This window comes from Macrobrachium nipponense, chromosome 3 (assembly GCF_015104395.2).
Source record: "Macrobrachium nipponense isolate FS-2020 chromosome 3, ASM1510439v2, whole genome shotgun sequence".
Taxonomy (NCBI): Eukaryota; Metazoa; Arthropoda; class Malacostraca; order Decapoda; family Palaemonidae; genus Macrobrachium; species Macrobrachium nipponense.
In genome coordinates this window covers 119,059,902-119,085,390 of record NC_087202.1, presented here as the reverse complement: position 1 = coordinate 119,085,390, position 25,489 = coordinate 119,059,902, and the positions used below count along the sequence as shown (strand labels likewise).

The window sequence follows — 25,489 nt, the reverse complement described above, 5'->3', positions numbered from 1 at the left end:
CTTTGACTTCTAAGGCTCCCTGTCGAAGAAGGAGAAGTTAGTCTCCCCCACCCTTAGAAATCTCTTCACAGGACTTCTAAGGGTCTGCCTCCTTGAACTGAGGAGGCAGTTAGGTTTTTCCATTGGTTCACCTGTTCCTTGGGAATAGTAACAGTCATGCTGTCCCTAGGGCTTAGCATATCAGGAGCCATAGAAGCACAAACTTCGGTTTGCACTTCTGCTGCTAGCACTAGAGGTTCTGCCCCTAAGACTAGTTCCGTGTTGGACACTTGTTCGCAAGATTCCCAGAGTGCACATAAATTTACTGATTCCTGGCATCTAGAGACGATGTCGCTGAGTCTGTTTATCGTCACCACTTGGGCACGGAGTGGAAGAAAGGAGTGAGTCACTCGGGTGACTCATGCCTTGCCAATGATTGCTCTCTCGGTAATCACTCAGTACCCAGGGTTGACGTAATGGTCACGCAGTGAGACTGGTAGGGGGTCCCCCATCAAATCGCCTTGAGAGGTTCAGCCTCGACAAGGACTGTGACCTGTCAGAGGACGGTACTGGCCCTCACTAGTCAGGTGCACGCTCAACTCCACCCAAACGATGGTTACATTCGCTTGACCGACAGGTCTCGGTGGTGGTGAATGTTTCTCCTGCCATAAGAGTTTCATGTCATCCCAGTCAAATGGTGATGAGGTCTTGAGTCTGTGATTTTTCTTTAAAATAACAATTGCGTGAGGTTTATGAGTTCACTGTTTCTATATTCATTATAGTGGGTATTTCATCTACTGAGGTAGCAGGGTCTTCTTTCCATTGAATATTGATACAGTCACAAATTTTAACTGAATCATAAGGCTACATAAGTCGGTGGTTTTATTCATTAACCGGGAATATGCATTGTGTGAGATACTTGGCACGATAGATTATGGGTCTTATTTCTCTTGAGGAGTGTCATTCATCACTGTGAGACTAATATTTTTTTCTTCTATAGTAAATTCATAGTGGGTTATTCAGTTACAATAAAATTATAAGTTCTGGTAAGATAGTTAGTTTATATTTACAAGAGAGAATTTGTTTGTATAATAAAATTATTTTTAGCCATATAGCACTGTACAAACAATATTACTGTTAATTATGGTCTTGTAATAGTTAGTATTACTTTTTCAGGGCTCCAAAAGAGTTTCACTTATGTTTGAATTGTGTTGCTGTCTGTAGAGTTGTCTTCTTTGCTGGTATGTACTATATAAAATGAATCATCACTGTGTTGTAAATACACTGTGCCTAATGTGTTTGCATTTTCGTTTCAGCTAACGAGTGAAGAAGTTGTCCGATCATTTATTGCTCGAATTAATGAAATCAATCCAATATTAAACTGCGTGGTTGATAACCGCTTTGAAGATGCCATTACAGAAGCCAAGGCTGTGGATGAACTTATCAGGTAATGTTTATGTTATTCATTATTTTAACAACTTTAGCTCACATTCTTGAAAGCAAGATTATCACCACCATCATGGTTAGCAGTTTTATGTCAGGTTTATCCTTTATGTGTTGTATATGAAATTATTTATTTTCACTCTTTTGTCTTGTTCACACACTGCATGAATTATTACTATCTGGCCCAGATTTTCATCTATGATTTTCTTGATTTTATGGGCCCCTCATTATGGGCTTAGTTCTGCTACTTGGATGACTATTTGTCTGATTAACTGCTGGACTTTTGTAACATGCAAACTGCCTATATGTATAGATTTTTACTCTCGTTTGTTTCTACACAATATACAAACCCTCAGTCCTTTATAACCGGAATTACTGAAGGTGAAACCTGGACACAGCTGCTGAACTTTCAAACAGAATGGTTCAGTAGCTCCCAGTCCAGTAGTTGGGAGTCCCTCTCAACTGAAGAACGTAAAGATTCCAATTTGTTTTCGGCTATCATCGAGAGGAGACTTGTCTCTCATTGCTCTCTACCTGATTGTTTGCTGTTTCTTTCATTATTTTACCTCACGGTGGGATCTTTCTGTTTTGTGTGATAGTTTTGTGTAATAGTGTGTTTTATTATATCCAGTAATGCAAACCCACGACTCTAAATTGCCTAAGAAGACCACCCTCTCTCAGTGAGTGTCCGGTTGGCAGTAAGAAGTGCAGGAATTTCCGTTTTCTTGGTGGATGTTGACTCTAACGCCCTTTACTCATATTGTGGGGGCGTGAGTGCACTAGTAAAATCTAGCACTGTATTTGTGTGGAGTGTTATGTTTGGTCTTCTGAGCAGTGGGGGAAGTTTGAAGGGGAGGAAGCGATACCGGAAGAAAGCAGACATGCCCCCCAATGATGCCCTTGATTACCGATCCTTCGTTGTTGTATTTTTCTCCTGGCAAACTTCCTGTGCTCACTGTTTCTCCTTCAGGGGAAATCTTGCCCTTGCCTTCCTCTTCCTACTCGTTGGGGGAGGAAGAACAGTAGGGGGGGTTGTTGGTGACCAGAGTAACACTCCTCTAGGGGCCTCTTTTCGTTCCGAAGGGGATTTATCTCCTTTGGAGCGAGTGGGGACCCTTCCATTAACCCGACTTTTGCTTCCACAGGTGTGGTGTCAGGACTGGAGCAGGCATGGTATTCCCTTGGCCTAACAGAGCCTCAGAGGGTATGCGGGCTGCTAGCCCACCTCAATAGTTCTGCTGTGCCATCCTCTGCAGTTACTTAATCAGTTGTGACTACCACCACTGCCACTGTGACCAACACAGGTTTGCCACAGTGCCAATGGTGTTATTCGCCCATCACCCCAACAATGTGACTGTCATGGTAATTGCTTTATAGTGAAGAAACATATATTATAGGAAAAGGAAATTTTTTTTTTTTTTTTTTTTTTTTTTTTTTTTTTTTTTTTTAGGTCTGCAGGAAGGAGGATTCCCGCTTGTGTTTGGGGGTGTCTGTTCTCATGATTGTTCGAGAATACTCTGTTGTTTTGTGGAACTCCTGCACGGGGCTTTTGTTAGCAACACTACGGTTTGGATATGATGTAACATTTTGTCCAGTCTTCTGAAAAGTTTTTGGGATGAAAAAGTTTGCTGGTTACCTCCTCCCATTCAGCCCTGCCCCAAGATCAACGTATATACAGGCGGTCCCCGGGTTACGACGGGGGTTCCGTTCTTAAGACGCGTCGTAACCCGAAAATCGTCGTAAGCCGGAACGACGTTCTTGAAAACATGTCCACAGGGAAAATTCACTACTAATTTGCAATTTTTTCTTAGGGCTTATCTCTAAAATTATCACTAATTTACTCATGTGCAACACTGTGTATTCACAAATTACTGTATATTTTCATTAAAATACAAGAGAGAGAGAGAGAGAGAGAAAAAAAAATAACTCCTTACGGTTTCAATAGATTGAAATGAGTCTGTAGGCAACTTTTTTCCCCCTCCCATAAACACATATCTTTCCAGAGAAGAGAGAAGAGAGGACTGTGCAATTATGTTTGTCTGTCTATCAATTCTTTTGCTGAGAGCGAGAGAGATAAAAGGAAGAAATAGAAACACCAAATGTATGACAAGTATCTTGTGGAAGAGAGAGAGAGAGAGAGAGAGACGAGGAGAGAGAGAGAGAGAGAGAGAGAGAGAGAGAGAGAGAGAGAGAGAGAGTTGTCCTCACAGTATTTTAAAAGAGAGAAATGGAATGATTATTGTATTTTAAAATACTCAGATATGAATTTTTGTACTTACAGTTTAATAAGTATTATTATGGAAAAATATTAATGATAAACTTATTAAACATCATGTCCATGAAAATGATCTCATCTCAGTAAGAGAGAGAGAGAGAGAGAGAGAGAGAGAGAGAGAGAGAGAGAGAGAGAGAGAGAGAATTACATAAAACCATTAAATTCGTTGCCCATTGTATGGCATTAAGCTCCGAGTGTCACTCGAGTTGAGTTAGGGAAATTGATACAGAAAAGACAAAGGGAAGAATTTTCTTTTGAAATTAGTTATCGTATTATTACTACTTCTATTATTATTATTATTATCATTATTATTATTATTATTATTATTTATTTGAAAATATAATAAACACATGCATCTACCATAAAAATTCTCTCATCTCAGTAAGAAAGAGGAATTATCCTTACAAGTGAAATAGAAAGGTCATTTTCATCTCTTTAAATACGACCATTATGAATTTTGTAATTAAAGTTTTATTATTATTATTATTATTATTATTATTAAATAAGTGAAATTATCAATAAACATTTTACATACTAGTACCCATAAAAATTCTTTCATCCTCGGTAAAAGAGAGAGAGAGAGGGGGGGGAGGGGGGAGAGTGTTTATCTCTCTCTGTTCTCTCAAAAAATACTTATAACGCTTCCAGTGAAAGAGAGGGATTGAGTTACCACAATGCACATTATTATCTTGTGTGGCAAAAGAGAGAGGAGGAGAGAGAGAGAGAGAGAGAGAGAGAGAGAGAGAGAGAGAGAGAGAGAGAGAGAGAGAGAGTTAACCTTAATTAAAGTGACATGGATAGATTAGTACGTATTGTATTTCTTTAAAATACTATCACATATGAATTTTGTAATTACAGTTATTATTATTATTATTATTATTATTATTATTATTATTATTATTATTATTTGAAAGTATTAAAAACAAATAGTACAAGTACATAAAAAATCTCGAGTCTCAGTAAATGAGAGAGAGAGAGAGAGAGAGAGAGAGAGAGAGAGAGAGAGAGAGAGAGAGAGAGAGAGAGAGAGAGGGGGGAAAAAAAATTTCAGGACCACGTCATTGCAACACTGCAGCTCTTCCCCCAACTCTTCCCCCAACTCTTCCCCCTCGGGTGCTGTCACAGAACTTGATATATCTGACATTTTAGTACCTGCATCTGAGGAAAAGGTTTACAGAGAAGACTGGGATTTCCTTCATTCTTCCATAATTTTTTAAATATAAGCTAAAATCTTACGAATTCACTATTGGTATTTTTTCTTTATTGAATTGATATTATTGCTGTATAAATTAATATTAATATTTGAAAATAGTAATCATTTCTTTATCATACAAAAAACATACATCTTTGTAGTAGAGAGAGAGAGAGAGAGAGAGAGAGAAGAGAGAGAGAGAGAGAGAGAATTATTATTTTTATGGAGATACCGAGTTACTGACAGCTATAATGAAACATTGTAATGTAATATTAAAACAGAAGAAGAATTCTAAAAAATACATATGTATTGTTGGCTTCATGATTGCAGTCTGATTAATATATATGAAATGTATTTAGTCATGAAAATAAACATCAAAATACACTAATTAGTGATTATTTTCATCAGAAAATACAGAGAGAGAGAGAGAGAGAGAGAGAGAGAGAGAGAAACTGTGCTAAACTATAAAGGATTCTTATCATAGTTTGTGTTTTTTAAAAGCGTTGTAAACTCGGAGCGTCGGAAGCGTCCTGCGTCGTAACCTCGGAACTAGCGTCGTAACCCAGGGCGGATTTTTCAATTAATATTTAAGAAAAAGCGCGTAACCTCGGACGTCTTCGTAAGCCGGACCCGTCGTAACCCGGGGACCGCCTGTATACAGTGTTTCCCTGTATTCACGGGCAATGGGTACCAGACACCCGCAAATATTTAGAACTTCTCTCTACAAATGCTTATATCTGCCTATCGTACAAATACTTATATCTGCCTATCGTGAAAGTACAAATACCAAATGTATACTTAAAATATCATCCTACATCAACTATACCATTGAATTGGTATTACAGGCAGTCCCCGCGTTACGACGGGGGTTCCGTTCTTAAGACGCGTCGTAACCCGAAAATCGTCGTAAGCCGGAACTATGTTCTTGAAGACATGTCCACAGGGAAAATTTCACTAATTTGCAATTTTTCTTAAGGCCGTTATCTCTAAAATTATCACTAATTTACTTTTTTCATGTGCAACATGAAAAAAATTCACAAATTACTGTATATTTTCATTAAAATACAAAGAGAGAGAGAGAGAGAGAGAATTACATAAAACCATTTAATTTGTTGACCATTGTATGGCATTGTTAAGCTCCGAGTGTCACTGGAGTTATGAGGTAGGGAAATTGATACAGAAAAAGACGAAGGAAAGAATTTTCTTTTGAAATTAGTTATCGTATTATTACTACTTCTATTATTATTATTATTATTATTATTTGAAAATATAATAAACACGTGCATCTACCATAAAAATTCTCTCATCTCGGTAAGAAAAAGGAATTATCCTTACAAGTGAAATGGAAAGGTCGTTTTCATCTCTTTAAAATATGACCATTATGAATTTTGTAATTAAAGTTTTATTATTATTATTATTATTATTATTATTATTATTGTTATTATTATTATTATTATTATTATTATTATTATTATTAAATAACTGAAATTATCAATAAACATTTTACTTACTAGTACCATAAAAATTTCTTTCATCTCGGTAAAGAGAGAGAGAGAGAGAGAGAGAGAGAGAGAGAGAGAGAGAGAGAGAGAGAGAGAGAGAGAGAGAGAAATGAGAGCGTGTTTATCTCTCTCTGTCTCTCAAAAAATACTTTATAACAATTCCAGCGAAAGAGAGGGAGGGAGGGAGTTACCACTATGACACATTATTATCTTGTGTGGCAAAAAAGAGAGAGAGGAGCGAGAGAGAGCGGAGAGAGAGAGAGAGAGAGTTAACCTTAATAAATTGTGACATGGATGATTAGTAGTATTGTATTTCTTTAAATACTATCACAATGAATTTTGTAATTACAGTTATTATTATTATTATTATTATTATTATTATTATTATTATTATTATTATTATTATTTGAAAGTATTAAAAACAAAAAATAGTACAAGTATATAAAAAATCTCGAGTCTCAGTAAAATGAGGAGAGAGAGAGAGAGAGAGAGAGAGAGAGGAGAGAGAGAGAGAGAGAGAGAGAGAGAGAGAGAGAGAGGGGAGGAAAAAATTTCATGAAAACGCGATTGCAACACTGCAGCTCTTCCCCTCTCCGGCTGTCACAGAACTTGATATATCTGACAGTTTTTTTTTTTTTAGTACCTTGAATCTCGAGAAAAGGTTACTGGAAAAGACTGGGATTTTCTTTCATTCTTCCATAATTTTTTAAATATAGCTAAAATCTTACTAATTCACTATGGTATTTTCTTAATGATTGATATTATTGCTGTATAAATTAATATTAATATGTTTGAAAATAGTAAATCATTTATTTATCATACAAAAAAACACATCTTTGTAGTAGAGAGAGAGAGAGAGAGAGAGAGAGAGAGAGAGAGAGAGAGAGAGAGAGAGAGAGAGAGAGAATTATTATTTTATTATTTGATATCATTTTAACTTATTAAAACTTACTAATACAGTATTAATCAAAATTAATATTTGAAATTAGTAAATCATTTTTTGTTATTATAAAAAATTGTATTTAGTCATGAACAAATAAAAATCAAAATACACTAATTAGTGATTATTTAGTCGGAAAATACAAAGAGAGAGAGAGAGAAGATAGAGAGAGAGAGAAACTATGGTTTTTATATCCCAAGTCTAAGTAGAGTATAAATGATTCTTTAAGTGAAATAATGTTTCAATTGATATTTTGCTGTTTGTATTAAAAGGATATGTATCCACTGTTTGAGAATGCGTTCCTTATCCTTGACTATGGTTACCATACAGTTTAATAGCGTAAATTAAATGTATGCGCCCTCCGCTCAGAAACTAGTTCTGCGTATGAGGATCGTTGTAAAAGGCATAAAAAAACCGTCGTAACCTTGGAATTTTTGCTTTGTAATCTACCAGAAACTTAGTTTTATTTTAATACTGTGCTAAACTATAAAGGATTCTTATCATAGTATGCGTTTTTTTAAAAGCGTCGTTAACTCGGAGCGTCGGGAAGCGTCAGCGTCGTAACCTCGAACAAGCGTCGTAACCCAGGGCGGATTTTTCAATGAAATAGAAAAAAGCGTCATAACCTCGGAACGTCGTAAGCCGGACCCGTCGTAACCTGGGGACCGCCTGTATTAATATAATTTCAAAGTCCTCTGAAATATTTTACCATTAGAAATATATAAAGAGAGAGAGAGAGAGAGAGAGAGAGAGAGAGAGAGAGAGAGAGAGAGAGAGAGAGAGAGAGAGAGAGAGAGAGAGAGAGAGAGAGAGAGAGAAACTTCTTACGACACCAAAAGATTGAAATGAACTTCTATAGGCAACACTTCTTCCCCTCCCTAAATACATATCTTTTTCCAGAGAGAGAGCAAAGAGAGGGCTGACAAGCATCTGTTTGTCTGTCCATCATTCTTTTGCTGAGAGAGAGAGAGAAGAGAGAGAGAGAGAGAGAGAGAGAGAAATATAAATATAAAAGAAGAAAGAAATAGAAACACCAAATATATACCTTATGTAACATCCTGCATCAAATTTACCTTAAATTATTATCATATTACTGAATTAATCTTAGAGATTGTATTAATATGATTTCAAAGCAATCTTAAACATTAGTACCCTTAAAGGTATATATACGTACGATACGTACTTCTAACACTTGCAGGAGAGAGAGAGAGAGAGAGAGAGAGAGAGAGAGAGAGAGAGAGAGAGAGAGAGAGTTGTCCTTACAGTACTATTAAAAAGAGTGAGATGGAAAGATTATTGTATTTAAAATACTCGCATATGAATATTGTAATTACAGCTATAGTATTATAATTATGCATATTATAGTATTATTATTATTGAATAATATTAATAATAAACTTATTACATACCGTATATACTCGCACAACACGCGATCTTGCATATCATGTGACCCCCAAATTTTAACCCTCAAAAAAATGATTTTATCACGTATCTCGCGCATCATGCGAGTTAAATTTACGAGACCAAAGTTTAACAATAGGCTAACCTCTTTTCCTCCTCTTTATCTATTCCATTTTATAGTTTGGCTAACCCCTTTTCCTCCATCTCTTAATCTATCCCATCTTCTAGTTAAGTTTAAAAAAGTAAAAGAGAATGCTAAAAATATCGGTAGTAATGATATACTTGTTTGGAAAACACAGAGCCAGAAACAGCTGATTTGCTGTGAACAACCAATCCGATAAAAACAGCCTTTTTGCTTGCATTTCAACCATCGGACGATAGTAAAAAATTACCATATTTATGTTATAAATGACGTTAATGAGAATAGGACTGATATATTTTTCCATTACAGGTAGTAGTTGGCTTACTACCGCAATTGGTTACAAACAACCAGTCATAAATCGATTTGGACATAAGAATATCATACTAGCGTAGCCTACACTAGGGTAATCGGTACCATCTTTACATATAGGGTAGCCTAGCCTACACTACACAGCATACTTTATAATATATGGCATGCTAATTATTAATTTCAGCTAATTCTCTAGGTTTAATGCACATTGGCTTATGATGACTCACTACAAAGAGAAATTGAATAACATCTAACAAGTTAGCCTCGCCTATATGATGATGATGATATCGTGGTACATATATCGTATGTATACGAATACAGTAGCCTAGCCTTCAGTATAATGTATACTACATATATGGTATAATTTAGTAATTTATTAGTAAAAGCCAATTTTGGAGTTTCAATGCATTCTGACTATGACATATCAGTGGGGGGAAAAAAATGGACATGAAATGGGAATCAGATTCGGACCAACATCGGCACATCTGAGCGATGTCAGGCTGCTGATGGCTACGTATATTTACGAAATAAATACGCAATGAATATGCATCTTTTCTGATTCTTTTTAAAAGTTATACATTACAGCATCCAATAATATTGTATGTATTCTCGTATTATTGTATCATAAAATACTAACAAAGCGGTTGGTGTTTTGGTTTAGAAATCAGCTGATGGCGAATTCGAGTTTATTTCCCTGTATTCAACTCATTTCGGAGTGAATAGTCTTTCTTCTTGTTCGTGTAAAATATCTATACTCTACTTGTATGAGACAAAGTAATTTGTCATTATATGACTTGCTTTCAAGTCAAAATATGAATTTAAACCGTCTCGTGAACTAATGTATTTTTTCGTTAACAGATTGCATTGTGGGCATGTTTGTGTAAAAATATTACGTGATTGTGTTCGGTATTTTCACTTCATTTCATCGTAGTACAAACTTTACCGTTACTTTAGTTATCTTTTATTGGCATGAAACCAACAGTAAAATGTGTTCTTTCAAGCCCTGAAGTTTTGATTAAAATAATTTTCTCTCAATTTTATCTACGGTTGTGTTTGAGGGCATAAGTTTACTGGAGTTATATCCATGTTGCTGATGCACGATATTAGTATTATAGCCTTACTCGATATGGATAAAAGATCGGCAAGGGCGTATATACTGCTAAATATAATCTGTAAGTTTTAGCTGAAGTAGAGGAAAGAATGTTGATACTCTAACGATTATTATCATGCGTCGGCAACGTGGATGAAACTTTCGCAAACTTTGGTATAGTACCATCAAACTCGACCATAAACAAAATTTGAGAGAAACGTGTTTTAATCAAAACTATAGGGCATGAAAAGAACACATTTTACTGTTTTCACTCCAATAAAAGATAAATACGTAAAGATCGTAGTATTCTGATAAAATAAAGTGAAAATATCAAACGGAATGTTGATTTTTGTTTACGCAATAAACATGCCCTCAGCACCATCTACTAACATAAAAAATAACTAAATTTTGTTCACAAACGATACGTTTTCAAGTAATATTTCCACTTGAAGAAAACACTTTTTATAACGTAAAATAACCTTGTCTCATATAAATAGAGTATCTTGAGATTCATTTGCGCTAACTAGAGGCAAGAAAGTTGTTTTGATTAGAGTTCAACCCAGCAAAACAAACATACTTCGCAATCGCCCTCAGCTGATTTCCAAAACATAACATTGATTGCCATGCTTGTATTTTATAATACAAACAAATAGTAATATGAATATACATATACAGGCAGTCCCCGCCCGCCTTCAGGAGGACGACATGAAGCAACGGATGAGAGGTGCCCTTCGTAAGCTCATTTCCCTGAACGGCGGCAAACTCCGCGTCCCTGAACGAACCCAAGGATATATTAACCTTACTGACTACGACCCCACCCCCGATCAAGACGCCCTTCTGAAGCTGGGTCTTAATTGCCACTTCATTTCGAGACCCAGACCTCACGACAAGAAACTCTAAATTGAGTTGCTCCTCGACTCCATCCAGCAGCTCGAAGCCCGGAGCATCGTGAGAACTACCGACGCCCTTCAACCCCTCCTACTTGCCTGAAGCCTTACGGAGAGGGGCTCGCACTCCACGCGGGATCCTCACCAAGGAGATGAAGAAAGCGGCGAAGGAACTAAGGAAGAGAAAGAGAACATCACGGTGCGACGCGTGGACAAGACGGCAGCCTTCTTCGTCTTGATTGACCACTGCTGAATACCATGAGAAGCTGGATGCCATTTGTCCGACGAGAGCAAGTTTGAGCGCCTGACAAGAAACCCGGCCAACCGACATCAAGAGGGAGGCCAACGGGTCATCAGTGTAGTGAATGCTGCGACTAACGCTGTCCACCTCCCGCCCATACAAGGAGACTACAGCCTGGGTTATCTATACGTAACATAAAACTCACAAACCAGGAAACCCCCTCTGGCCGATCATCAGCCTGACGCCCCGCCCCTACTTACGCCTTGGCTAAACATCTTAACCAAATTTTGACCCCCTACGTCCCGAGTCGGTATAGCCTGCAGTCGTCAGTAGAATTCCTAGAAGTCATCAAGGACGCCCCTGGCACTGGGATTATCTCCTCGCTGGACGTCGAGTCCCTGTTTACGAACGTGCCTGTCGACGAAACCATTGACATCATCCTTGAGCGTGTGTACAGGAGTCAGTCAACGGCGCCCCTCAACATACCCGAAGCCTCGCTCTGTACGCTGCTGGAGATTTGCACGAAGAAGACCCCTTTCTCCACCCACCGTGGCCAGATGTACCGCCAAAAGGACGGCGTAGCGATGGGCTCCCCACTGGGGGTACTCTTCGCTAACTTTTACATGGGAACCGTGGAGGAAACAAGATTCTTCGCTAGATGCAGCAACCCCGCAGATATTGGACGATATATCGACGACATCTTTGTTCAAGTCGACGCCGAGAATGAGGTAGAAGCCCTCCGTCTGGCATTTCAGCAGTGCAGCGTGCTGAATTACACGGTTGAATACAGCACCGACGATCGGCTCCCCTTCCTCGACGTCCTTGTGAGTAAGACGGAAGACGGCCTCCATACTTCCGTCTACACAAAGAAAACCAACCTAGGACTTTGCCTCAATGGTGACAGAGAGTGCCCCGCCAGATTCAAAAGCACGACCGTCAGGGCCTTCATCAGGAGAGCCCTCTCCCACTGCTCGCCGACCTGGCAGGACACTCATCAGGACTCGACCGCGCCTCCCAAGTACTCGTCAATAACGGGTATTCAAATAAATTAATAAGTTCATGAAGAAGTCCGTACAGCCCTGGAGAAATGGTAACGGTAGTGAGAGCCTGCAACCCCGCCCCGCCCCCACCCAGGATAATATCAAGCTGTATTATAAAGCCTTCATGAGTTCACATTACCGTGAAGAAGAGGACTCGGTCAAGAAAATTATTTCTGAAAATGTATCCCCGACCGACGACACCAAAAATATCGACCTAATTATCTACTACCAGAATCGGAGGACGTGTGACCTTATTATGAAAAATAACCCCTCTCCTCAGGTATGAGACCCCCTGAAGCAGACGCATGTGGTGTACCACTATACATGCCCAGTCCGCGGTTGCAGCGGCGCCTACGTTGGTATGACTACCATGCGCCTGTCGAAGAGACTCTCATGCCACGCCCAAGAGGGGGCTATCAAGAATCACGCACGCACCAAACATCAAAATGCCATCTCCTGGGATGTGATCATCCAAAACACGAAGATCATTGGGAAGGCCCCTGATGCCCGTCAGTTACGCCTGCTGGAGGCGCTTCTCATCCAGCAAGTGAAACCTACACTAAATACGACGCAGGAAGAATTTCTCCTCCCTACGAGTATGAGAAGACCTGCCACCAACAATGACACCACCGAGCACGACTACTCCACGGAAGACAATGCCCCCGAACGAGATACTCCTGTAGCCAACCATAATCAAGTTAGCCGTGACGTCCCGCAGCATAGCGAAACGCCCATCGACGTAACCGCGCTGCTAAGGAGGTCAAGGCGGCTGCAGGACTTACAGTATCGCAACCATCAACGCGTGGAAAGTGGCTTGAGACCCGGTTCAAGCCACCAATGAAAACGAAGACCTACCGCCACCAGCCAATAGTAGATCAGCATGGGGCAGACCCCCTGCTGTCAACTCCAAATATAAACGAGGACGGACACCGCTCCAAGATCAGTCCACCCTCAGCTTCCCAGCCCGAGGATGTCTGGCAGCTCCAGACGAAAGCTCGCTTGCTGAGAGAGAGAGAGAGAGAGAGAGAGAGAGAGAGAGAGAGAGAGAGAGAGAGAGAGAGACATACTATATATATATATATCGTTAATGACTTTGATAACTATAGTATCATAGTTTATCTGTAAAATTCAAATATATACACCAATTTTGACTTTGTATTTGATCATGACCTCCATAGGCACTCTACTAGCCGTCTAAGTAAGCACGGAAAAAGCCGCTATTCGGAAAATAGAGAAGAATCTCTACAAGTGTAATGCTGCTGAAGTAGCCATTACTTTTAATAAAGTATATTATATTATTATTATTATTATTATTATTATTATTATTATTATTTTTTGGAAGGAGACCCTCTCGTAGATATGTTTTGTTAAAAATGACTGATGCTTCAGCACTATTAATCTCGTAGAGAGTCTTCTCTATCTTTCTGATGACGGCTTTCTCGTTGTTGCTTAGACTGGCGAGCAACGCACCAAAGGGCATGGTAAAATTCAGTTGAGTCATTTGGTTTATTATTGCTTATACAATTCTCTCTCTCTCTCTCTCTCTCTCTCTCTCTCTCTCTCTCTCTCTCTCTCTCTCTCTCTCTCTCTCTCTCTCTCTCTCTCTCTCCAACGCAATGTTTCTTCCTGATCCACAGGACATTATCAAGCGATGACTACTGAGGGACTGAATTCCAGTGGCAAGTCCTTCTTCTTATATCGTGATGTTGCAGGCTCTTGAGTACGGTCTTGAGCACCTCTCCGGCAGGTTGGGTTTTCATTGGTTACTGGGAAGGTGACTCATACGGCGGGCATTTACGAGTCTTGCATACCTTCTCAGGCGGGGGATATCACCGGGAGCCTCTTGATTGGCTTCTACCTGCGTGACGTCACCCCTGGTATTATTCTCATAATGCGCTTCATGTCCGGTGTTTGTTTCATGTGCGCTGGTACTTTCGGTGCAGGGGAGGGGTGTGGTCCTCCTCACGCACTTCGGTATCAGGAACACTTCTTGAGTGGTATTAAGGGGAGGCTTTTGTTTGAGGATAAGCAGCGCTTCTAAGAGACGCAGACGTCTTGGGTCAGGGGCTCTCCCGATGATCTTGATATTCCTGACGATGTCGTCTCTCTTGATGTCTTTTTGGTGTACTGCAAGGGCGTGCTGCCTAATGGCGCCCTCCTGGGCATGGCAAGAGATAATTTTAGACAGGCACATCGTCGTCATGCCGATGTAAACCGCAGGGCATCCTTGGGTGGGGCATACGTATCAATAGACAACGTTGGACTGCTTTAGGGGGTCTCGTACAGGCGGGAGGGGTTGTTCTTCATCAGGAGGTCCTTTGTATGCTGATTTTTGTAGTAAATAATGAGGGACACACTCTTCCCATCCTCCATAGGGCGGACGTGTTCCTCTATTATTTTCTTCATGGCTGCTTCGTCCTCCTTGTATTGGTGGTGCATGAAGGCTTTATAGAAAAGTTTTATATCCTCCGGGGGTGGAATGTTCCTTCTCTCTTCCTCCGTCATGTACCACTTCAAGTGCGGCTCGTGTTTCTCAGTTTACGAGTTTATTCGAGTACCCATTGTTGATCAGAGTATGGGATGTTCAGTTGAGTTCGAGTTGCGTGTCCTGCCACGTCGAACAGTGCGAGAGGGACCTCCTGACGAAGGCCCTGACGGTGGGGTCTTGAACCGCGCAGGACACTTGCTATCTCCACTTAGACAAAGTCCAAGGTTGGTAGCTTTGGTATAAACTGTAGTTGCCAACTTGTGATTCGTCTTTGTGACAAGGATGTTGAGGAAGTGGAGCTGATCATTGCTGCTGCTGTACTTGACGGTGAAGTTGAGTGCATTGTGATGCAGGAACTGCTGCCGAAGGGCTTCTACCTCATCCTCGGAGTCGGCTTGCACAAAGATGTCATCTATATAGCATCCGTATGTGCGGGGACATCAATGCTGTGAGAAGACCCTTTCTTTCACTTCACCCATGTAGAAATTAGCGAAGAGGACTCCTAAGGGGGACCCCATCGCTACGCCGACCTTTTGGCGGTACATCTGTCCTTGGTGAGTGGTGAAAGGGGCTCTCTTCGTACAGATATCCAGCAGGGTTCTTGACGAATCTTCTGGGATGTTTGGGGGTCTCATATCGGGATTCTTATATACCCACTCCATGATGATCCCTATCGTCTCGTCGACTGGGACGTTAGTGAGTAGGGACTCAATGTCTAAGGAAGCCATGGTTCCTGCACTGGAGGAGTTGCGGATCTTCTGCAAAAATTCCACCGATGAGGTGAGGCAGTACCTGGAGGGGATAATGGAGTCAGAATTTTATTAAGGTGTTTGGCCAGGGCGTAAGTCGGGGCCGGGCGTTTGGCTGATGATCGGGTGTAGTGGGTTGCCTTCCCTGTGGGTCTTCACATTCCCGTATACAGTGGTCCCCCCGTATTCGCGTTCTCCGGATTCGCGGACTCACACATTCGCAGATTTTTCTTTGGAACCAATCTAGAAATTATTTGGGGGCGGACTCGCCCATTCGCGGAATTTTCCGACGAAAATAATCACTAATTAGTATATTTTGATGTTTATTTTCATGACTAAATACATTTTTATGATACAAAAATGATTTACTAATTTTCAAATATTTATTTTTATTAATACTGTATTAGTAAGTTTAATAAGTTTAAATTATATCACAAAGTAAAAATAATAATTCTCTCTCTCTCTCTCTCTCTCTCTCTCTCTCTCTCTCTCTCTCTCTCTCTCTCTCTCTCTCTCTCTCTCTCTCTCTAGTACAAAGAGAGTGTTTTTTTGTATGATAAATAAATGATTTACTATTTTCAAATAATATTATTTATACAGCAATAATATCAATTCATTAAAGAAAATACCATAGTGAATTAGTAAGATTTTAGCTCATAAATTTAAAAAATTATGGAATAATGAAGGAAATCCCAGTCTTCTTTCTTTAACTCCAGGTACTAAAACTGTCAGATATATCAAGTTCTGTGACAGGAGGGGGAAGAGCTGTTGTGTTGCCATCAAGTGCTCATGAAATTCCCCCCCCCCCCCCCCTCTCTCTCTCTCTCTCTCTCTCTCTCTCTCTCTCTCTCTCTCTCTCTCTCTCTCTCTCTCTCTCTCTCTCCTACAAAGATGTATATTTTTTTGTATGATAAATAAATGATTTACTATTTTCAAATATTAATATCAATTTATACAGCAATAATATCAATTCATTAAAAAAATACTATAGTGAATTAGTAAGATTTTAGCTTATAAATTTAAAAAATTATGGAAGAATGAAGGAAATCCCAGTCTTCGTTCTCTAACTCCAGGTACTAAAACTGTCATAGTATCAAGTTAAGTGACAGGAGGGGGAAGGAAGGAGCTGTTTGTGCTGTTGCCATCAAGTGCTCATGAAATTTCCCCCCCCCCCCCCCCTCTCTCTCTCTCTCTCTCTCATCTCTCTCTCTCTCTCTCTCTCTCTCTCTCTCTCTCTCTCTCTTCATTTACTGAGACTCGAGATTTTTTTGTAGTACTTGTACTATATGATTTTAATACTTTCAAATAATAATAATAATAATAATAATAATAATAATAATGATAACTGTAATTACAAAATTCATATTATGTGATAGTATTTTAAAGAAATACAATACTAATCTATCCATGTCACTTTTAATTAAGGCTAACTCTCTCTCTCTCTCTCTCTCTCTCTCTTTTGCCACACAAAATAATAATGTGTCATAGTGGTAACTCCCTCCCTCTCTTCGCTGGAAGTGTTATAAGTATTTTTTGAGAGAACGAGAGATAAACACACACTCTCTCTCTCTCTCTCTCTCTCTCTCTCTCTCTCTCTCTCTCTCTCTCTCTCTCTCTCTCTCTCTCTCTCTCTCTCTTTTGCCACACAAAATAATAATGTGTCATAGTGGTAACTCCCTCCCTCTCTTTCGCAGGAAGTGTTATAAGTATTTTTTGAGAGAACAGAGAGATAAACAGATAACACTCTCTCTCTCTCTCTCTCTCTCTCTCTCTCTCTCTCTCTCTCTCTCTCTCTCTCTCTCTCTCTCTCTCTCTCTCTCTCTCTCTCACCGAGATGAAAGAATTTTTATGGTACTAGTATGTAAAATGTTTATTGATAATTTCAGTTATTTAATAAATAATAATAATCCTAATAATAATAATAAAAACTATAATTACAAATTCATAAAAAAAATGGTAGTATTTTAAAGATATGAAAATTACCTTTCCATTTCACTTGTAAGGATAACTCCCTTTTTTCTTACTGAGATGAGAGAATTTTTATGGTAAATGCACTTGTTTATTTTATTTTCAAATAATAATAATAATAATAATAGAAGTAGTAATAATACGATAACTAATTTTCAAATGAAAACTGCTTCCCTTCGTCTTTTTCTGTATCAAATTTCCCTACCTCATAACTCCAGTGACGCTTGGAGCTGGGAAAGTAACAATGCCATACAATGGTCAACGAATTTAATGGTTTGATGTAATTCTCTCTCTCTCTCTCTCTCTCTCTCTCATCTCCGTTCTCTCCGTCTCTCTCTCATCTCTCTCTCTCTCTCTGCTCTCTCTCTCTCTTAACTGAGATGAGATCATTTTCATGGACATGTTATGTAATAAGTTTTATCATTAATATTTTCCATAATACTATAACCGTAAGTACAAAATTCATATCTTGAGTATTTTAAATACAATAATCATTCCATTTCTCTCTTTTAAATACTGTAAAGGGACAACTTCTCTCTCTCATCTCTCTCTCTCTCTCTCTCTCTCTCTCTCTCTCTCTCTCTCTCTCTCTCTCTCTCTCTCTCCACAAGATACTTGTCATACATTTGGTGTTTCTATTTCTTCCTTTTGTCTCTCTCGCTCTCAGCAAAAGAATTGATAGACAGACAAACATAATTGCACAGTCCTCTCTTTCTCTCTTCTCTGGAGAAATATATGTATTAATAATACCAATTCAATGATATATTTGATGTAGGATAATACTTTAAGTAGACATTTGGTATTTGTGATTTCACATACAATTGCTCCCTTTGTAAAAAGAAAATGGATGTCTCAAATAGTAACAGTATGAAAGAAAACGTGCATGACTGAATACTTATGGGGGGACTGAATTATTTTCACATACGTAACTAAGTCATGCAGTACTTACATAGTATGTATTTATTTATAACCATAAAATGTAAGATTTACTTTAAAACAGTATTAATAATATTTCAAAGATTAATATGAACCATAGTAGGATATTTTATGTATATTTGATGAAGGATGGTCTTTTTAGGGATACTTTGGTGTTTGCATGTTCAGGATAGGAGTTTATGAGCATTTTTAGAGGGGGATTCCAAACATTCGCGGATTCTAACTATTCGCGGGGGGGTCTGGTACGCATCCCCTGCGAATACGGGGGACCACTGTAATTCCCGTATCCCCCCACCCCGTGGAGAGGGGGGAAGAAGGGAGGGAGCTCGGATGGTTGCCAGGGACAACGGGAACGAGCAGATCCCCCCCCCCCCTAGAGGGGGAAGGAAGCGTGGGGGACTGATGCAGGGTGGTCACGGCGATCGCCTGGCCTCATCGCGGATGTGGTGTGAGTCACGCGGTAAGACAGACCAGGCGGTCTGAGGTGGCCTAGGCCACCTCTAACCGTCTCAAAGGCATGAATTCAAAAACATCCTAACAGAAACACGGGGGAAGAAGAAAAATTCAGGATAAGAGAAAGAATAATCCTGGAGAAGCTAGACCGGGCCAACCAAGAAGGGAGGACGACTAGCGACTCAAAGGAGCTGGCCTAAGCTGATACGTAGGAATGCAGGGCGGTGGCCAGGGTGGTCAGAACTAAAAGAAAGGACGTATGTCCTAAAGGAGCCTATCACAGACCTAAATACAAAGGAACATGCATGCATGAACACTGAGCTAAGGAGCGATGTAGGCTATGAGCTCGTGAGAACTCAAGGAAACCCCCGTGTAAAGATATGAATAAAATAAATACGTCAAAACTGCAAAATCACCATGGAAAACATGTACTGCTAAAATATTCAAGCACCATCGGTATAGGGGACCGAAAGAAGCACGAAATAATGAAACACGTGGAGCGAGCCGCGTAAGGTGACTCTGTAACAAAGCCGTCGGGGACGCCGTCTTCATAACCTAAATAAAATTGGTTAAACGGGCCCATGACCGGCTAAAACATGTCGAACACTTCTAGCAGTACTTAACTTAGATGCAGCGATGGCTTGACGTTCCATGGTGATATAAATCCAGAAAGAAAGCACAAAAACACAGATCTAGAAAAACACATGCAAACTGGATGGTGCTATCGAAAAGGATGACCGGTAGAGGCGCTGGTGGTAGCATTGGGGGCGCTAGTAGTAGTTGTAGCTGGGAGTGGGCCTTGTATCGGCCCCTCTCTTGTAGAGGGATTTCGAAGAGGAATGAATCTAAATGGTATGAGACCCGTGGTAGTGGTTTCACTCGCCCCAGAAACCATACCGACACCTTTTAATAAGGTGAGCGAGCCAGAATATTCTGGCAATTCCATTTTAGCTTTTTTCTCTGGTATGTTAGCATTAATTTACCTTAGAAATGTGTGCTAAGAGGACATTTCACGTAGCGACACGGGCTGAGCTCAGAAAAGATAATTGGTCAGTTTAAAGTATAAGTATTTGTTCGATAAACTATACAAAATTTTCTCAAACTTCATTAAATAAAACGGAATGTTCGACCTAGGAAACTTTCAACAAATGTGGTATCACTGTAATGTGTTCCACAAAAATCCATGACAAATTGGACCACAGAAATTAGAAACGTGTAAAACCAGGGGGTCACTGTACAGCCTGGCACCAGCTCATTCTCCAGGAGCCTAAAGCACTCTTTGGTGCTGAAGAGGAATAGAGAGCTCTCTGCCTGGCTGGATGATCTGGTATTTCCTAGAAAAACAGAATCCCAGACCAGTTATAACCCAGGGTGTTATGGCAAGAACTCCTATTGTCTTATGATTAGAACATCTAGCCCTTTACTTCCAAATGGGCTTTATCTTCTGAGGCACACAGATTTAGGAGAAGCATTTGCATCCTTTTAGCAAAAGCTAAAGAAGTTAGAACAACCTCTACCTCATTAGCTTTCAAGTACTATACTATATCTCTTATGTCCATTCGACTTTCGACCTACTGGTAGTATGATCGTTCTGTTTCTCATGATTTGAGAGAGTTTTTAAGAAGTTTAGAATTTTGGCAATACCTTGCAAATTTTAGTTAATGGCATGGTATTGTGGAAGGAAGCATAGGATTCTCTCCTATTGTCCATACCTTCACCTTGTTGTAAAGAAAGTGTTGAAGTTTCAGGAGCCAGGAGGGTACAGTGTATCCAGAGCACCTGACAGTTTTATTGGATGGCTTGTGGTTTTACTTCAGTGTAGGTGACAACATAATCTACGTGTCTTTCATTATGGTACTGCACCCAGGGAAAGGGCACCTTGAAAGTTTGGCTAGCCATTGAATAGTTCCGTGGCTTGATCGGAGTACTCCTCCGCTACAAAGCTCCCCCTTAAGTAGAGTCGACCCCGACTTTACTGCGCTCCACTACAGGTTAAATTGAGCACCAACCAGGACTAACAAGGAACAATATGCATTGTATTCAATGCTAGCAGCTTTTCTATTCTTAATTCATTACATAACTTAATGTTTTAGTGTAGAATATGTCCATGTATCCCACTTGTCAATGTGGGAATCAGCTATATAATTACTTGGTAAGTTACTTATATAAAAATGACAATTTTATGATAAAATGTAATTTTATATATACTTACCAAGTAATTGCACGATCAAAGCCCTCCATTCTCCCTTCTGATGGACATAAGCATAAAGGGAATGATTATTGTCTGCTGAGTCATTCCTAACCCTCTTATTAGGGGCGAGACTGGTGTCACCTACACAGAACACAGAATATTGGTTATGCTTCCACAAAACTTTAATCTAAACTGCTTCGAATAAATAAAACTGATAGCTATGTATGTAATTACTTGGTAAGTATAATATTACAGGCAGTCCCTGGCTTACAACGGGTTCGGCTTATGACTTTCTGAGATTACAGCACTTTTCAATTATATTCATCAGAAATGATTTCCAGTTTTACGGTGTGGGTTCCAGGGTTACGATGCTTATGACACTGATCTGATGGAAGAAATATGACTCCAAAAATGCAAAATAATCAATATTTGAAGTTTTTTATATGAAAAATGCAATAGAAATGCAGTTTACACAGTTTTTAATATACCTTAAGCAATAAAAGTAAGGTTTTCATAAGATTTTGTACGATTTTCTGGCTTAAGGCGATTTGTGGCTTACGACTCTTCTCAAGAATGGAACCCCCATTGTAAGGCAGGGACTGCCTGTATATTTTATAGTAAAAATGTAATTTTTCATCAGTGCAGATTAGGATTTGACAGCCCTGTTAAAACTGATGTTTACTGAGGAGTCCTGCTTTGCTGGCATACCAGCTATAGTGGTTATTATTATTGAGTAGTTTAGTCTTAGCACCCTCTCAAAGGATTTTCTCTATGTTGAGAGCCAAACATTGAAAAAAAGATGTTGGAAACACCCACGATGTAGAGTAATGTTACTATTTAAGACAATATATATGTAACTATAAATTTACTTCTGTTACTTTCCAACAGATCAGGACATATGAGTGAGGAAGAATTAGCAGCAAAAAAGCCTTTTCTTGGTGTCCCATTTACTATTAAAGACAGTTTTCGTGTTAAAGGTATGTTACTTGAAAGATATACTACTACAAATGCTTATTTGATAGTGTATTATTTCGCTTATTTTATAGTGCATTATTTCATGTTATAATGGCTAGTGCAGTATTGCGTGATTTTGCAGTATCATAGAATCAAGTCATTGGTAGGTGGAAAAGATTTGAGTATAATCTTGCTTCTTAGTGTCCCATTTACTATTAAAGACAGTTTTCGTGTTAAAGGTATGTTACTTGAAAGATATACTACTACAAATGCTTATTTGACAGTGCATTATTTCATGTTATAATGGCTAGTGCAGTATTGCGTGATTGTGCAGTATCATAGAATCAAGTCATTGGTGGGTGGAAAAGATTTGAGTATAATCTTGCTTAAGTGAGCTCTCCTACTTGTCGCAAATGTCAATAGTACATACAGTACTTAACTTGCTAGTTTTTGATGTGTGTATGAGACCTGTTGTTTAACGCTTTGTTTTTCTTTATAAAATGGGTACATTCATTTTGTATATGATACTGTGACTAGTAATGCAGCTGCAGTGAAATTCTTTGTACTTTTAATTAAAATGTGGCGTGGAAAAGAGGTGGTATGATTGGTTAGGAAGGAAGGATTCATACCATCTTGAAACTGCTCTGGTGTATTTTGCTCAATTTTGTAAATATGCATGTGTGGTTGAATGTATGTATATTTATGCATGTATGTTCCTGCCATGAACTTTTGATATTTTTGACCTCTTCTCCAGAGGCTGTGAATTAGATACTTCGGCCAGACTTGACACCAAATGTCATTTGGCAAAAGGAATTCAAGTTTGTTCAGATGAGTGGCCTTGACCCCTTTTGGGTGGAGACAGTTAATGAAAAATGTAAATGGGGTGAGGTAATTAAAAAATCACCTTAGTAGAACTAATGGTTCAGAAATGATGGAATTGTTCATACGCGAACACACCCTCGCTCTTAACAATAGGATAATTTCTAGCGCCTAGCTGGATCTGGTAAAAAAGTAGATGAAAGCAAGGAATCTTGTCGTATCTGGCAACACATGCGTAGATTGGGTGAAGAGTAGTCAAACGGCGAACATCTACGCCAGTCTTTCTTTACCGCCTTGGGACGAGTGTTGTGTTTTTTCCTCTCTTGGCCTTCTTCCCGGTTTTTGCCCGTTTCGTTCCTTTAGTGTGTTTGTGTTTTTACCTAATATTATGGCTTCTTCTGCTCCTTCTCGATGTCAGCGTTGGTGCCCCGTAATTCCTGGATTCCCGTGTTCTCGTTTCTTGGCTTCGTCAGCGACGGACCCTCACATCACTTGCAGTAGGTGTCGTTCCAATTTTTGTACGATTGCGAATCCTTGTACGGAATGCCGGGCATGGCCTTTGGACCAGTGAGGAAGTTTTATGGTAAGAGGGAACGTCGGAGAGTCTCCACTCTTCCTTCTTGGGAGGGCTTTAATCCTATTCCCGATGTTTCGTCTTCCGCAGTAGTCAAACCCCATAGTAGTGTTGTCCCTGCTTCTCCTTCCTTTTCTTCCATTGATTCATCGATGGAAGTATCGGGAGGTCGCCAGGGTATTATTTGTAATGTAGCCCCCTCTTCTTTGAGAGTTTTTTCGGTTCCCGAGAAGGGTGAGGTTTTTTCATCATTCTCTTCTCTTCCAGAGTCGGAGGCGTCCAAAATGGCTGCGATTTGGAAGACGCTTGGGCTAGGGGGTACCCCGTCCTTAGGAGGGTTGCTAGCGCATTTTGAGGAGGCTCGCACCCCACCTCCCCAGTCCAGCCAGGCCATCCCCCCCCCTCCCGGCCTCGTCTCCATGGTTGGGAGCAGTTGGCCATCTTGTATTGCTCCGCTGGTGTTTGCCGCCACCTTGTCTTGGAGTGATGCTGGGGCGTCAGCCCCGTTGTTGTCGTCACGGGGCCATTGAATAGTTCCTTGTATTCTTCCACCAGTGGCATCTCTTTCCCCCTCGCTCAGAGGGGAGGTCGTGACATCACCATCGCTTGTGACGTCACTCTCATCGACGACGTATCTTCCAGCCGCCTCTCTTAGCCATGACGTCATCTCTGCCGCCCAGTTCGAAACATCTCCCTTCCTTGTCTTCGGAGCCTTCTCTGGCACATCAGTCCGAGCTCATATGCCAGGCGGTGGTTTAGAGGCTGGACTCTGTTTTAGATGTAAAGTTGGCTGCCTTATCGGTTGGGAGGACTGGTAGGAAACGCGTTGCTTCGTCCCCGCCTTCTGAGAAGAGTGCGCATAAGAAGCTGGTGCTGTCTCCCTCTCCCTCTTCCCCCTCTCTGCTTTGTTGGCGTATTAGGCATTGGAAGGCTAAGGACCTTGCCCTTCCTTCGCCGCCGAGGGAGAAACAGCACGGACGTGTTCCCAAGAGTGCTGTGGTTTCGGGCAGTGTTAGTGATGTGTGTTCTGAAGGGGTTGCTTCGCTGCCGAATCTCGTACATGCAACCACCCCACCCCCCACCCCATCCTTGCACATTGTGAGCGTGTTGCAATCTCCCTCATCCGTGCACGCGATGGTATGCTCCTTCTTCTCCCAGGCCTATTCGTCGCTGTAAAGACCTGAAGGCGCCTGTCAAGAGGTCGAAGGTAGTGAGCACGGATGTGGTGCAGCCGGAGTGTTTGCTTGCTTCCCAAGTCTTCCACTATAAGGGATTCTCCGTCAATCTCGAGTGCTCGAGTTTCCCCCCCATCTCACGTATGTACGGCTGCCATGCCCGTGTCTGTTCATGATCATCTGGAGTCACCTGTTCCGTCTTGGAGGCTGACACTTGGACCCAGCCCAGATGGGCTAGTAGAGATTGCAGATTGTTTGCCTACTAACCCTTCTGTGAATTTTGTTGAAGAAAATGCATTAGAGGAGCCTACACATCCTTCTCGTCGTCGGTCGCCGGTGCCAAAACAGGAAGAAAGGGACACGCAGGAGTTTCTGTCTTCCTTTTCGGAGGTTCTTAATCTCATTCGTGGGTTCAACAATTTGGAAAGTAGGACTCAGGATCGGTCGTCTTACTTGGAAGCCTTGGTGGGGGCTGCTTAGGACCCCAAATCATCTCCAGCTGCCGTTGTCAGGGCACGTTCAGTTGGTCTTGCAGAAGGTTAACACCTCTGTTTCTGACCGGGACGGTTCACTTCACTCTAGAGGCTCTACCAAACTCCTACCCCCACCTCTCACAAGACATAGGAAGTACTATGCTATGAGCTCTACATTTTTGTTGTCACGCCACCTTAACCCAGACGTCATTCGCCTGAAGCCGGGTTTGACTTTGGAGCAGGTGAGGTCAGTGGCTCTGTCCTTATC

At 40.4% G+C, this 25,489-nt stretch overlaps 1 protein-coding gene across 7 annotated transcripts in view; it reads left to right on the top strand.

Moving 5' to 3' along the window:
* The window catches only part of LOC135222004 (fatty-acid amide hydrolase 2-like), a 351,694-nt gene that overhangs the window by 189,054 nt on the left and 137,151 nt on the right, over nucleotides 1–25,489 (top strand). For all 7 annotated transcript variants that reach the window (XM_064260114.1, XM_064260117.1, XM_064260115.1 and 4 more), the window contains 2 exons: nucleotides 1,296–1,426; nucleotides 22,115–22,203. In XM_064260114.1, coding sequence (XP_064116184.1) covers nucleotides 1,296–1,426; nucleotides 22,115–22,203 — 220 coding nt within the window. The remainder of the gene's footprint in view (nucleotides 1–1,295; nucleotides 1,427–22,114; nucleotides 22,204–25,489) is intronic.